This window comes from Periophthalmus magnuspinnatus, chromosome 21 (assembly GCF_009829125.3).
Source record: "Periophthalmus magnuspinnatus isolate fPerMag1 chromosome 21, fPerMag1.2.pri, whole genome shotgun sequence".
Classification (NCBI taxonomy): Eukaryota; Metazoa; Chordata; class Actinopteri; order Gobiiformes; family Gobiidae; genus Periophthalmus; species Periophthalmus magnuspinnatus.
Window position 1 is genome coordinate 4,008,337 of NC_047146.1, and position 14,916 is coordinate 4,023,252.

A 14,916-nucleotide genomic window follows, 5' to 3' on the forward strand; every position below is an offset into this window, starting at 1 on the left:
ATAAGGGCACAAAGTTAAAAAGATATGCTTAAAAAAATCAAGTGAAATACTTAAAGGGAGAAAAATATATACAACAGCAGCATCAGAACAACAGTGCAAAGTGGCTTATTAAAGTGACCACACGTGGTTCTCAAAGTTCGTATTTAGCTGGATTCTTTCAAACCATACCTTAAAAGCCTATCATAGACAACATAAAATATGCATAAGTGCACAAAATACGTTGCTAGGATAGTGTTACAATACAGAAAATTATCATCAGCGGTCTAAATTGATTCTTGTTAAGAACAAGCAGTCGCCAAAATGGCGGACACGACGGGGACAAGCCTGGGCAATGAACTTACGAAGTTGATCACTTTTTAGCTTTAAATGCACCGTGACTCACTAGTAATCTATGAATTCACTGTTTTTGCATTACATTCTCTTGATAAGGTGATTACATTGCACAAAATAAAATAAAATACATTTATTTTACACTCACCAAGTCCCGTTCATCACAAAAATCAAACCGTTTCCACACAGGGACAGGTTGAAAAACAAAATATTCTCTTATCAAGTTTTTAGTTTACAAATATCACTTTTCTCAACTTTAGACAAATGTTTGTCTCTCCTTCTCTCCTTTCTGCAGCAGCTCTGCGTGTGCTGTCTGTATCTCCCTCGTCCAGCAGAGGAAAAACCAAAACAATCCGGTTGGCTCCTGCTAGTCACGTGGTTCACGCGCTACGTGAGTTTCAAAATAAAAGTCCAAAGACAAATTAATTCACTTTTTAAACATTTTAACGTATATCTGCATGAAATAAAACATTTTAGACTTTTTTAAATTAATTGTATCCATATCACATATTTATTGTCTTTTTATCAAAAGTATTTATTTCTGTTTTTAATCAACAAGCTTTTACTTTGAAAGTCTATGCTAACCTGGGTTACAATTACTTTTTTGAAGTAGTAGTAGTAGTAGTAGTAGTTTGAAGTTGAAGTAGTAAAAACATCGACCCTTTGATCAGCAGACATGAGTTTAAGAAAAAGCGTTGAACTGCTGCCGTTAAACAGGGGTTCAAGGTCCAGGTGGGACTAGAGACGAGGCCCAAGATACAATATGTGAACATTTGTTTGCCAATGACTCTTCACTCCCATGCTCCTATTTTATTTGTGTTTTGGCAAAAGTTCAATTTGCAGAACATAATTTTCTGAGCCAGAAATCTAGCAGGCCAGTCCTTAAGTGCACAAAACATAGACTGTATATATAAATGGACATAGCCAACCTGTCTGTAAATCAAGATATGAACATTAAGGACAGACAAATCAGGCGCCTTCATTCCCTGAGGTTGCTCCTGCTCCCTGCTAAACCAGTGGTGTGGGCGGGAAGGGGCGTTACCTTCAACAGCCTCGCTCCAGATTGGCTCTTTGGTTGCTATGATACTCAAAATGAACCGCTATAACTGCTCTAGCCTCGATGAGCTTCATTTGTCTGGAGCTGCTGTCGGTGACTCACTTAGTCCACGTCTTTATACAGTCTATGGTACAAATTCTACACCGTAGGCTTGGGTTCGGCACAGTCCACTTCAAACATGTTGTGTGCTCTAAACCAGCACGGTACATGGTAAATGGTAAATGGACATGTTTTTCTGTTGCATTCTTCCACGTTCTAGTCCAGGGGTGTCAAACACATTTTCACTGAGGGCCACATCAGCAAAATGACTGCTCTCAATGGGCCAGATCCAAAATAAATCCAACTACTTTTTTTTTACTTGTTAATTAACTGTTTTTTGTGTTTGTTATTTATTCAAGTTACAAATATTGCATATGAATTTGCTTAGATGTAAAATATGCCTGTGTAACTGTGTATGTCCTGGAAAAATGACATTTTAAGACCATCACACCTTTGAGTTTACCCTGTCGAGGGCCACATGAAATGATGTGGAGGGCCACATTTGACCCGTGGGCCTCGAGTTTGACACATGTGCTCTAGACTCTCAAGGCACTTTACATCGAGGAACCGCTCACACATTCACACACCAGTGTACACACACACTGGAATCACACTGCCAACCTGTGGGTCAGTGGATGTGACCGCTCTACCGATGATGTTTATGTCTAGAGCCTTCAGCGGACAAACACTCTACCAACTGAGCCGCTCTCTCATTTATGAAGTTAAGTTGTAGAAGTTCTAGCGCAGACGTCTGAGATGGTTGAATGTGACGTACAGGTTTTTGCCTTTGAGAGTGGGCGGAGAGACACCTCACTGCTATAAAAAAAACGCTTTCCCCGTGTGATGACTTCAGAACATCAGACCATGGAAGCACCGAACGAGGCCGAGCTGTGTTTCCCAACGATCAACAACTCTTGCCGAAGGAGCCCACGCCCAGAGCTGGAGAGCACCGTCATCTACATCGTGTTATCTGCCATCACGGCCATGACTGTGGTCCTCAACCTGCTCGTCATCATCTCCATCTCACACTTCAGGCACAAATAACTGCTGACTTACGTTACATAGCATAGCACTATAGAAACGGTGAATGTTTGTATTTCGTTTGCAGAATGCAGCAGGTAAACAGACGTTAACCAGGACGAAACATGTGTGTATGTGCAGGTATTTATCACACTGAGGGGACTAAAATCTATATACATCATGAACCCAGTGTGTGTAAGTGTGAGAGACTGAGTCAGACAGAGTTTTTTTTTTCATTTATTTATTCATTTAGAAGCGATCCATCACACTAACCTTAAGATAAATGTTTTGGATGTTATTAAAACAGCTTTTCATATAAAACTGTATTTCTTTCATTTTCCAGGCAGCTCCACACCAGCACTAACCTCCTCCTCCTCTCTCTGGCCGTGACAGACTTCCTCGTTGGCTCAATCCAGATGCCCTTCCAGATCTTCTACTTTGGGGGCTGCTGGCTGCTCGGTGACCTCTCGTGCGTCGTCTGTTTCGTCAGCGGATACCTGGTGATCGGCGTCTCGTGCGGGAATATGATTCTTTTATCGGCCGATCGGTACATAGCCGTTTGCGACCCCTTACTGTACCACTCTAAAGTGACTATCAGACGTGTTCAAGCCTGCGTTTGTATCTGCTGGATTTCTGTTATTGTTCACGTCAGTTGGATCATGAGGGATTTTGTCAAACAGCCGGGCGTCTTTAACACGTGCGTTGGCGAGTGTGTGTTTGTGTTAGTACACCCAGAAGAAGGAATTGCTGACATAGTGATCAGTTTGGTGAGCCCTTTCACGATCATCACGGTGCTGTATTTGAAAGTGTTTACCGTTGCAGTGTCGCAGGCCCGTGCCCTGAGATCTCAAATCACCTCTCTGGGTCTGCAGCCTTCAGGGGCAAAGAAAATGGAGCTAAAAGCAGCCAAAACATTAGGGGTTCTGCTCATCGTTTTTATCATCTGTTGTAGTCCATATTATGCATTTACTCTCTCGGCTGAGACCCCTCACCTAGACCCTTTGTCTGGAGTTGTTGAGGTTTGGCTCATCTGCTTCAACTCCTGTATAAACCCCATAATCTACGCTTTTAGTTACCCCTGGTTTAGAAAGTCTATTAAACATATCGTAACACTTCAGATTTTCAAGCCCAACTCCAGGAATAGCAGGATACTTTAAGAATTATAAAATAAAATGTATATGTAAATGTGAAATAAATGTATTAAACCTAAAAAACAAGCCTGCACACTATGTTCTTATTTTAATTTGAAATGTTTCTGTATATAGTCGCTCCATAGACGCCCTCTGGATGTCCAAGCTGGATTTCTTTCTTTCTTTTTTTTTTTCCTGGGTCCTGGGGCTTCTCATAATGGACCAGTGTGGATTGGATTTGTGATGTGCAGCAACACCTTCAGTTGTATCAGTTTGAATGTGATGTGGTGAGAGGTCAAAGGTCACGTTTCAAACTGAAGACCAGAGCACCAGGGCACATTTAGAAAACATATTGTGCAAAGGCCACATTTATGAGCATTTAACCAGAAAATGGTTAATATCATTATCATAATATTATGTGTTTGCTCAAAGTTGTATTTTGATTCATGCATTAATAATTATCAATAAATTACTATTATTATTATTATTAATAATAATAAAAGCCAACCACAAGTGTGAAGCACGGCCCTCACGGGCCTCACTCGGCCGACCCGGCGCTCCTGTGGGAGGCGCTGACGTGCTGCTTGCCTCTGTTTTATTGGGGCTGTGGGCTGCACTTGTCGTCAAACTCAGCCAAAAGACATTGGAAGTGCTGATGCAAATAATGCAAAAACATGGGTTTTTCCAGGCATCGCCATGGCAACACTGTGCAAAATACAAACTTGGCCTCCCAGACTTTTTCGACGGGGACGGCCTGAAGAATCACTGTGCTAAATTTCACATTCTTCATTGAAGGTAATAATTTCTTAATTTCCATACATTTCAAAGTCTTATAATGAGTTAAGAGCTCATTGTCTTACTTTCTAAATCAGCCTCCTGACTCTGCATCTACACTATTTCTGTCCATTTTAAAAAGCTTTGGTGACTAAAATTCATAATATTGTGTCAGTTATGGACTGTACCACCAAACTACATCACTTACAAGATGTGTGTCAGAAGGACCTGGGCATGATCATTACTGATATTCACTGGACAAAAGCTCCAGAGAATGAGCACTCCTCCTCTGTTTGTATTTGACTCAATCTTATTCAGTTTAAAGTGTTGCATAGACTGCATCTATCAAAACTCACACTGTCCTTTATGTGACACATGTAAACAGCAGTCAGCCTCATTAGCTCACATGTTTTGGAACTGTTCTAGTATTATATTTTACTGGAAAAGCCTATTTGATATTTTGTCCAAAACTCTTAAAAAAACACTGAAGTTGCTCCAATAGTTTCTCTTTGGAGTGAAGTCGGCAGCTGTCGAACTATCAAACCCTCAAGTCTGTGGTGCATTTTGTGATACTTTTAAATTTAATAAACTGGAAACAAAAAACACCCCCATCTCATTTGATCTTAATGAAACACGTCATGAAACATCTACAATTACAAAAAATAAGGTTTAACTCAACTGAACTGAACAGATAATATTGGATGAATCCTCTTGTTGTTCACTCTTCACTTTTTTGTTTTGTTTTATTTATTTTTTTATAACATATTCTATTTTGTATAATCTATATATTTACTTGACTTATGGAAAAACACAGTAAGAGTGTGAAATATGAGAGCGTGATACTGGCTGATAGTGAGTTTCCTTCACTCTGATAAAATGGGCCTTTGTGGTTCAATTCTCAGAACAGCAGCTCTGAGCTGCACACGCTTCAAAACATGTCAGATCTCAAACTGATTTTCAACTGCAGACCATGTTCTGTAAAAATGTTAAATGGCCCCTGTTTTCATATTTATGACCAACTCAAGACGACATCACTGCTGCACATAATAGATAGTTAATACTTTTTGTCAGATCAGAGATCTGAAATTTGTCTTGCACATAAAACAGTGGCTCCGTTGCTTCACATTAACATCACACATGCGACACAGACACGATACAAACATTAATTCAAGTGACACACATTTACTCACTTTCTAGCACTTTGATAGCTATGGATTAAGCTCCTTGTTTATTTTAAGGATTGACTGATGAACAAAAGAATGCTTCAGCCTAACCTTATTAAATCGTGGAACACTGAACCGTCGCCCAGATGGAAGCATTGCATATTCACAGTTCAAAACATGGTTAGAGTCAGAAATGATGTTTCTTGCCAGTCGTATTGTGTTATTGTGATAGGCAGCCTCATACTGACCTTCTAATGGCTGACCCACAGTCTTAGAACAGATCTTGATCAGGTGTTTAAGTCCAGACTTTACTGATGTGGACAAGCAGCTGTACCACACAGCATTACAGTACTGCAGCACACTGAGGATAACAGCAGTATAGAACAGTAGGAGGATCTGACGAGTGGCTCCAAAAGATCGGAGGCGACGGAGAAAGTACAGAGTACAAAGTAATGCTCCTCATTAACGAGCGGACTAACCTTAACCCTAACGAGCAGACTTCAGAGCACACGGAGCACACGGCCCTCGTGCTACAGTCACACCACAAAAATATTATATTGTTAAACCTTTGGCCAATGGGCCGGATTTGGCCCGCGGGCCGCCTATTGATGACCCCTGTCATATCAGCTCTCCCTGAATAGAAACAGGCCACTGTGTGTGAGCACAGGCCTATTCTACACTACAGGACTCCAACTCCTGTTATAGTCCTGGTCTGGACCTGGTCTGGACCTGGTCTGGACCTGGTCTGGTCCTGGTCTGGTCCTTGTCTGGTCCTTGTCTGGTCCTGGTCTAGACCTGGTCTGGTCCTGGTCTAGTCCTGGTCTGGACCTGGTCTGGTCCTGGTCTGGTCCTGGTCTGGTCCTGGTCCGGACCTGGTCTGGACCTGGTCTGGACCTGGTCTGGTCCTGGTCTGGTTATTTTATGATCTATGTTATAATGTTCTTCTTCTCTCACACAGAAAACACTCTGTTCCACTCTGTGATGTCATGTGGTAAAACAGGAAGTGCTCAGCTGTGTTTTTAAACTTTCACTTGAATCATTTGGATCATTTCAGACCTGGATTTGTCGATCTCTACAGAACTAAAGGTAAAAGGAGCTGTTCACTTGACAACTACCACTTCATGACATCACAAGGTGGAACAGAGCATTTTGAGCTTTGGAGATGTAACAGACTAATAATAAAGTGTTACTCAAACATGTTGTGAATGAAACAAAACACAACTCCAGGTCTGTTTTTGATGAAAAAACAACATCCTAACACGTCTTACAGCTCACATGAATCCATTTTGTGTAATATAGGACCTTTAATCACATCAGCAAATGGTCCAAACGCAGAGACTGACCGTGGGGGACATCTGGACACAGACACACTGGACATCGCTCCTCACTGGTTTAGTTTAGTCACAGTTTTAAAAAAGTGAACAAACACATTTGAATTATAAAAAACATCAGATTATGACGATGTTATTTAGTTTTACCAAGAAAACCCACAAACGATGAAGAGATAAGAATGTGTTTAAAACAGGAAACTCTTAAAGACACGTCTCAGTGCTGGTTTAGACCTGGTTTAGACCTGGTTCAGTCCTGGTTCAGTCCTGGTTCAGTCCTGGTTCAGTCCCTGCTTCAGTCCTGGTTCAGTCCTGGTTCAGTCCTGGTTATGGCTCTGGGAGCACTGGTCCTGGTCTGGTTCGTCTACACTTTGGGTAAGTGAGACTTGTTTGTCTTTGATTTATTTCCAAAAATATAAAACAACATGAACAGTGTCATAAAGTGAAACATACGAGACATGAATGAAACGGAGGAGAAAGAGCCGTCTGCTTTTTCTCCACACGAAACTTTCACACGAACTTATTATAAAACATGATGAACTTAATATAAAACATTTCAAAGTATTTCATTTCCATCACACTCATTCTTTGCAAACAGATCTTTCCTTTTCTTTTTTCAGACTTAATGAGTTGGTTTCATGTGTTTCTTAAATCTCATTATTGTTGTGGATCCTGGTCTTTGTCCAGATGACTCCATAAATGAACTCCTTTCACTGTTTCGTTCCATATTCTTGGTTCTGAATCTGTTTGAACACTTTTGTTCCTTTTTGGCTGTAGTAACTTGTTCTTATGTCAGAGTCTTTGAATGTTTACAGGTGATACATGGCACTTTGCTTTATACATGACTTTAGGATCCTTAAATCAACAATATCATGACCTTAGTGCAGTGGTTCTCAAATAGGGGTGAGATGCCGGGGGGCGAGTATGACTCCGTGTATGACACTGTAGATACTGTAGACAGCGCGTACGCAGCAAAGAGCAGGAGAGAGTGAACAGATCGTGACACAGGACAGTGAACAAGACACTTTTGCTAAAGAGACACTATGGAAAACATTTTAACAGGGATGAAAAGAAAGGAGAGATAGACGGAGGTAATGAGACGCACGAAACTCACCCGAAAAGTAAGACGAGGAAGTCTGATGAAGAGTATGGAGCACTTGGCTTCACCGTGACTCCGGTGGGACACGAGGACAGACCGGTGTCTGCTGTGGCAGTGGACAGTATGAAGCCAAATAAGTTAAGACGCCTCATTACACCTCAGTCACGCAGATAAGACGCTGGAGTTTTTCAGCATAAACGTGTCAAATATTAACAACAATCATCCGCTTTGTGAATGTCACTTAAAGCAGCGAGCACTGAGCATCATATAAGGGGGCGACCAAATTGCTAGGTGGTTAGATGGCTCTCTATAAAGAGTGTGATGTTTTCATGTGATACTTTTACTTTTACTTGAGTATTTCTTTGCTCTGGTGTCTGTACTTTTACTTAATTAAAAGAAAGTACTTCTTCCACCACTGTTTCTTTGTCAAAGTGTCTTTTGGCCTCACTCTGCAGCTACTTCAGTCTTAGGGGAACTGGCTCGTGTGTGTCTGAAACTGTCTCAGAACATGTGAAAATAAATGTACATTTATTAATAAAAAGTGTTTCTAAACTCAAACACAGCCTGATCAGACCAGGCCTGTTTCCTGTTTCCATCAGACGTATGAAACCAGCCTGTGGCTTTAATGAGCCCAACAGCCGCCATTTTGTGTGAAGCTCTGTGTCATGTGACCAACAACCGCCATTTTGTGACATGACTTTTGTGTGTGCAGGGCTCCTCGCAGAAGACAACAGCTCAGGTAAAGACACTCACACACCAGGATAACCACTCTGCCACAGTAACACAGGGAGAACATGCACACTCCACTCAGATCAACTAGTCATTTTGGTTTTAAAATGTTTGTATTAACCCGCTTTACATGATCCTGTTTTGTTTTGTTTTTTTCACTATTGTGTTTGTACATCAAGAAATATTAATAAAAGACAAATGAGGCGTCTTCTTTCCCCGACGTCTCTCTCACTAGCGTTAGCAACAGGTTTGATTGACAGTGTTGCTAGGCGCCTGCTCCCTGCTAAACCAGTGGAGCAGCCTCACTAAAGATTGGCTCTTTGGTTGCTATGATACTCACAGTCGTAATTCCCAGTATGGAACATGGCTCCAAATTGGCCCCTATAACTGCAGGCCTCGATGAGCTTCATTTGACTGGAGCTGGTGATGTGACGTTTCTTTTTAACCCTCTGATGCATGAATTATGAAAGCCTTGGTCAAGATTTTTTTCTGAAGTGTTTTTATTCTTCTCAGGACATGAAACAACATTGTGAGCTGCCTGTAAAAATGAATTAACTTGTGTTCTATTGTAAATATACAAACACATGTTTCTTTTTATGCTTTGAAAAACATTTCAACATTTTTTGGAGGAAATTTCAACACTGTTTAGGTGCAATGTTTAGGCCTGAATAAGAAAACTAGAGGAAATTTACTTGCATTTGCACCAACTGACCACTGAATTGACCTCAAAGGAGTGTGGCAGCAGAGAGCACTCTAGAGTCTGATATACAGCTCCACCATTTAAACCAATGTATTAAAGAGAAAGTTATGTTTTAGTAACTGTCCACTGCAGTGACCACTATGCACCAGAGGGTTAATTTATATGGATTTTTACACTGATGCTGAACCGACACAAGAATCAGAACAGAATCAGAGCGACACGAGCGAGAGACTTGTGCAGAAAAACAGATCATCATATGAACAGTAACAGATTCTTCGTTATTATTAATATTGTAGTCCAACATTTAGTTTAGATGTTCATAATTCCAAAGTGTAAACTCTCCCACTCTCAGTTTGAACCGTCTTAAACACATCTGAGCCTTGGTCTCACTTTTCTCTGTCATTAGTTTGTATAAAATGAGTTTCACATTGGCTTCTGTCATAGAAATAAATAATAAAAGAGCCAGTCTTTTGAACGGCTCTTTGAAATGAACAGATCCAAAAGATTCAGATCCCATGAAAGAGCCAAAAGTCCCATCACTAAGTGGAGCCAAACGCTGTGGGTGACGTCACACACATTTAGTCTATTTCTTTATACAGTCTGTGGTTTCTCTGCAAACAAATATATGATTTAAAAATGAGGAAATCCACAGGACTGTCCTCCTTCCATCTCCTGACAGTCTTTTCACGACAAAACTCAATCAAAATAGATCATTTTTAAAATCTCAGAGCCCCCTTGTGGCCCAAATTAGAGCCCATGGAGGGCCTAGTTTGGCTCGTGGGCCCCACTTTGCCACAACTGCACTAAAGCTTTTGTTCAGGTGACAGAAGTGAAACTTTTGTTTTGCTCTGCCCCAGAATCAAAAGAAAGATATACTCAGGTAAAGGGGCGGGGCCTCACTGCTCAGGTAAAGGGGCGGGGCCTCACTGCTCAGGTAAAGGGGCGGGGCTTCACTGCTCAGGTAAAGGGGCGGGGCTCTCTCTGTCTCTTGTCTGTTCAGAGCCGCTCAGGCTGGTGGGAGGGGCCAGTCGCTGTGCTGGGACTGTGGAGGTGAGACACAGAGGAGAGTGGAGACGGATGGGGCTCGATGGAGACTGGCTCCTGGAGGACACAGCTGCTGTGTGCAGAGACCTGGACTGTGGCTCTGCTGTTTATGGAGAAGAGAGAGAGGATTTTCCCACAGAGTCCAGTGTGGTGGGTCTCATCTGACTGTGTGAAGAAGTCTGCAGTGAGAGACTGTGTCGATGATTCTTCCTCCTCTTCCTGGGGTCTGGAGGTGAAGTGTTCAGGTAAAAGTCTGATCTTACATTTTTATGTTCCTCAGATGTTTTTTCTCGTCTTATTCTTATTTATTTCTTTGTAAAGGGACAGCTCATATTAATGAACATTTAAAAATGTAAATATGTAAAGATTAAAGCCAACGTGGAACATTTCCATCTTCAGTCCCTTGACAGCTCGATGTAAAATAGTCGACAACAGAGAAAAGAACAACAATCACACAAAAGCAAATGTAACACACAACACACACACACAGTTTAGACTGGTGTCTGTCATGTTTACTGTGAAAACTACAGAGAGATTCACTTCTCACGTGTTTAGTAACAAGTGAACCAGGACTAAACCAGGACTAAACCAGGACTAAACAGGTACTAAACCAGGACTAAACCAGGACTAAACCAGAACTAAACCAGGACTAAACCAGGACTAAACCAGGACTGAACCAGGACTAAACCAGGACTAAAGAGGAGGACGTCTCTCAGATGAATGCAGCATGTGTCCTATTGGCTCAGAGCGGTGATGTCACAGCCCTGTGTGTGTCCTATTGGCTCAGAGCGGTGATGTCACACATGTGTGTCCACAGACTCGGTGCGTCTGGTCTCGGGGCCCAGTCTGTGCTCAGGATCAGTGCAGATCTGGGACCAGTCCTGGACCTGGGTCTGTGAAGGGGCCTTGGACCAGCAGGGGGCAGAGGTGCTGTGCAGGGAGCTGGGCTGTGGGGCTCCTTCTCTCCTCCAGGGGGCGCTCTCCTCTGGAGCAGACGTTCCACTGTGAGGGCCATGAGTCTGCTCTGATGGACTGTCCCCGCTCCGGCTCAGAGACCTGCTCCTCTGGAGCCGCTGTCAACCTCACCTGCTCAGGTAAAGGGGCGGGGCTTCACTGCTCAGGTAAAGGGGCGGGACTCACTGTTCAGGTAAAGGGGCGGGACCCTCATTGCTCAGGTAAAGGGGTGGAGCTTCACTGCTCAGGTAAAGAGGCGGGGCTTCACTGCTCAGGTAAAGGGGCGGGGCCTCACTGCTCAGGTAAAGGGGCGGGGCCTCACTGCTCAGGTAAAGGGGCGGGGCCTCACTGCACAGGTAAAGGGGCGGGGCTTCACTACTCAGGTAAAGAGGCGGGGTTTCACTGCTCAGTTAAAGGGGCGGGGCTTCACTGCTCAGGTAAAGAGGCGGACCCTCACTGCTCAGGTAAAGGGGCGGGGCTTCACTGCTCAGGTAAAGGGGCGGGGCCTCACTGCTCAGGTGAAGGGGCGGGGCTTCACTGCTCAGGTAAAGAGGCGGGGTTTCACTGCTCAGGTAAAGGCTTCACTCTGTCTCTTGTCTGTTCAGAGCCGCTCAGGCTGGTGGGAGGGGCCAGTCGCTGTGCTGGGACTGTGGAGGTGAGACTCAGAGGAGAGTGGAGACGGATGGGGCTCGATGGACCCTGGCTCCTGGAGCACACAGCTACTGTGTGCAGAGACCTGGACTGTGGCTCTGCTGTTTATGGAGAAAAGAGAGGTGATTTTCCACAGAGTCCAGTGTGGAGAGTCTCATATGACTGTGTGGAGAAGTCTGCAGGGAGACACTGTGTCTATGATTCTTCCTCCTTTCCCTCCTCTTCCTGGGTCTGGAGGTGAAGTGTTCAGGTAAAAGTCTGATCTTACATTTTTATGTTCCTCAGATGTTTTTTCTCGTCTTATTCTTATTTATTTCTTTGTAAAGGGACAGCTCATATTAATGAACATTTAAAAATGTAAATATGTAAAGATTAAAGACAACGTGGAACATTTCTATCTTCAGTCCCTTGACAGCTTGATGTAAAATAGTCGACAACAGAGAAAAGAACAACAACAATCACACAAAAGCAAATGTAACACACAACACACTCACTACACACACACACACAGTTTAGACTGGTGTCTGTCATGTTTACTGTGAAAACTACAGAGAGATTCACTTCACACGTGTTTAGTAACAAGTGAACCAGGACTAAACCAGGACTACACCAGGACTAAACCAGGACTGAACCAGGACTGAACCAGGACTGAACCTGGACTAAAGAGGAGGACGTCTCTCAGATGAATGCAGCATGTGTCCTATTGGCTCAGAGCGGTGATGTCACAGCCCTGTGTGTGTCCTATTGGCTCAGAGCGGTGATGTCACACATGTGTGTCCACAGACTCGGTGCGTCTGGTCTCGGGGCCCAGTCTGTGCTCAGGATCAGTGCAGATCTGGGACCAGTCCTGGACCTGGGTCTGTGAAGGGGCCTTGGACCAGCAGGGGGCAGAGGTGCTGTGCAGGGAGCTGGGCTGTGGGGCTCCTTCTCTCCTCCAGGGGGCGCTCTCTCCTCTGGAGCAGACGTTCCACTGTGAGGGCCATGAGTCTGCTCTGATGGACTGTCCCCACTCCAGCTCAGAGACCTGCTCCTCTGGAGCCGCTGTCAACCTCACCTGCTCAGGTAAAGGGGCGGGGCCTCACTGCTCAGGTAAAGGGGCGGAGCTTCTCTGCTCAGGTAAAGGGGCGGAGCTTCTCTGCTCAGGTAAAGAGGCGGGGCCTCACTGCTCAGGTAAAGGGGCGGGGCTCACTCTGTCTCTTGTCTGTTCAGAGCCACTCAGGCTGGTGGGAGGGGCCAGTCGCTGTGCTGGGACTGTGGAGGTGAGACACAGAGGAGAGTGGAGACGGATGGAGCCCGATAGACCCTGGCTCCTGGAGGACACAGCTGCTGTGTGCAGAGACCTGGACTGTGGCTCTGCTGTTTATGGAGAAGAGAGAGAGGATTTTCCACAGAGTCCAGTGTGGAGAGTCTCACCTGACTGTGTGGAGAAGTCTGCAGTGAGACACTGTGTCTATGGTTCTTCCTCCTCTTCCTCCTCTTCCTCGGGTCTGGAGGTGAAGTGTTCAGGTAAAAGTCTGATCTTACATTTTTATGTTCCTCAGATGTTTTTTTCTCGTCTTATTCTTATTTATTTCTTTGTGAAGGGACAGCTCATATTAATGAACATTTACATTTTTCCTCAGATGTTTTTTTGTCTAGTTGCTCCAGAGGAGTGTCAGGTGTAAAATGTGTCACACACACTCCTCTGCGTCGCACACACTCCTCTGCGTCTCACACTCCTCTGCGTCTCACACACTCCTCTGCGTCGCACACACTCCTCTGCGTCGCACTCCTCTTCACTGTCCAATCATCTCTCTCCACAGATTTACTGAATCGTCCGGTCATCTCTCTGTCTGTGTCTGACGGGGTTTCCGAGGCCCTGCCGCAGGGGGTCCGGGTGCTGCTGGGGTCAAAGTTTCAGGGTCAAATGCTCTGTGGAGCCACAGTACCCGGGAGGCTCCTTCCAGCTCCTCTCTCCAACCGCGCCCCTCGGTCAGAACCACACCCTGCCCGCTGTCAATCACTCCGCACACTTCCTGTTCTCTGACACTGGCCCCGCCCACAAAGGAAACTACACCTGTGTTTACCACCTGCATGTGTTCAACCACAGCTTCTCCTCTCAGAGCCCCAGCCTCCAGCTCTCTCTGGGAGGTACGTCCAGCAACAGCCTCATGTGAGGGTCAAGGGTCACACAGGGTCATGTGAGGGTCATGGGGTCACACAAACTGATCCTGGTCTTGGTCCTGGTCTTGTCCTGGTCTTGGTCCTTGTCTTGGTCCTTGTCTTGGTCCTTGTCTTGGTCCTGGTTCTTGGTCCTGGTTCTTGGTCCTGGTTCTTGGTCCTGGTCCTGGTCTTGGTCTGGACTGATCTGGGTCTTTTGTGTTGCAGCTTCAGACTCAGCCCTGATCATCAGAGTCCTGCTCATTCTACTGTTGAAGCTCCTCTACATCCTTCCAATGCTCTACTACTACTGCAAGGTACTGGACCTTTAGACCTGGTTTAGACCTGGTTTAGACCAGGTTAAGATCTAGTTTAGACCTGGCTTAGACCTGGTTTAGTCCTGGTTAAGGTTTAAGGTCTGGTTTAAATTCTGGTTTACACTTTGTTTTGTGACCTGTGGATGTGCTGTTTCCTGTTGTTTCAGGTCCGGGCCAGAGGGAGGCGCTAGAGAGAGGACCTCATAGGACCTTAGACTGGTTCAGATCCACATGAGACCTGGACTTAGACCGGTTCAGATGTGAGCTCCTGGTGCTCAGGACATTTGTGTAAATACAGAGTGACTTTAAAGTGTCTGACAGGTTTGGACGATTCTCTCATTTCCACTTCATCTGGAGAACAAAACATGTTTAAATATAAATGATACTTTTATGCAAATCAAGAAGCAGTTTGTCAAGAAAACATGAAAGAAAATGCTTTAAA

At 44.4% G+C, this 14,916-nt stretch overlaps 2 protein-coding genes across 2 annotated transcripts; both read left to right on the top strand.

Moving 5' to 3' along the window:
- Positions 1 to 2,269: 2,269 nt before the first annotated feature.
- On the top strand, positions 2,270 to 3,618 carry LOC117389471 (trace amine-associated receptor 4-like). Its single transcript, XM_033987154.2, has 2 exons — positions 2,270 to 2,460; positions 2,790 to 3,618. The coding sequence occupies exons 1-2, from the start codon at positions 2,270 to 2,272 to the stop codon at positions 3,601 to 3,603; spliced, it is 1,005 nt and encodes a 334-aa protein (XP_033843045.1). The 3' UTR covers positions 3,604 to 3,618.
- Positions 3,619 to 12,244: 8,626 nt separating this feature from the next.
- LOC129457307 (scavenger receptor cysteine-rich type 1 protein M130-like) lies at positions 12,245 to 14,665 on the top strand. Its single transcript, XM_055230712.1, has 7 exons — positions 12,245 to 12,268; positions 12,802 to 13,080; positions 13,228 to 13,524; positions 13,821 to 13,989; positions 14,108 to 14,148; positions 14,386 to 14,474; positions 14,642 to 14,665. Exons 2-7 carry the CDS (start codon positions 13,014 to 13,016, stop codon positions 14,663 to 14,665), a joined length of 687 nt encoding a protein of 228 aa, XP_055086687.1. The 5' UTR covers positions 12,245 to 12,268; positions 12,802 to 13,013.
- Positions 14,666 to 14,916: the final 251 nt, after the last annotated feature.

Bases quoted from the DNA above. Each gene is read 5' to 3' on its own strand.
- LOC117389471 (XM_033987154.2), top strand. From the start codon at position 2,270: ATGACTTCAGAACATCAGACCATGGAAGCACCGAACGAGGCCGAGCTG. The intron at 2,461-2,789 runs GCACAAATAACT...TTCATTTTCCAG, and splicing joins ATCTCCATCTCACACTTCAG to GCAGCTCCACACCAGCACTA.
- LOC129457307 (XM_055230712.1), top strand. From the start codon at position 13,014: ATGGACTGTCCCCACTCCAGCTCAGAGACCTGCTCCTCTGGAGCCGCT. The intron at 13,525-13,820 runs GTAAAAGTCTGA...CTCTCTCCACAG, and splicing joins TCTGGAGGTGAAGTGTTCAG to ATTTACTGAATCGTCCGGTC. The intron at 14,149-14,385 runs GTACGTCCAGCA...TTTGTGTTGCAG, and splicing joins CCTCCAGCTCTCTCTGGGAG to CTTCAGACTCAGCCCTGATC.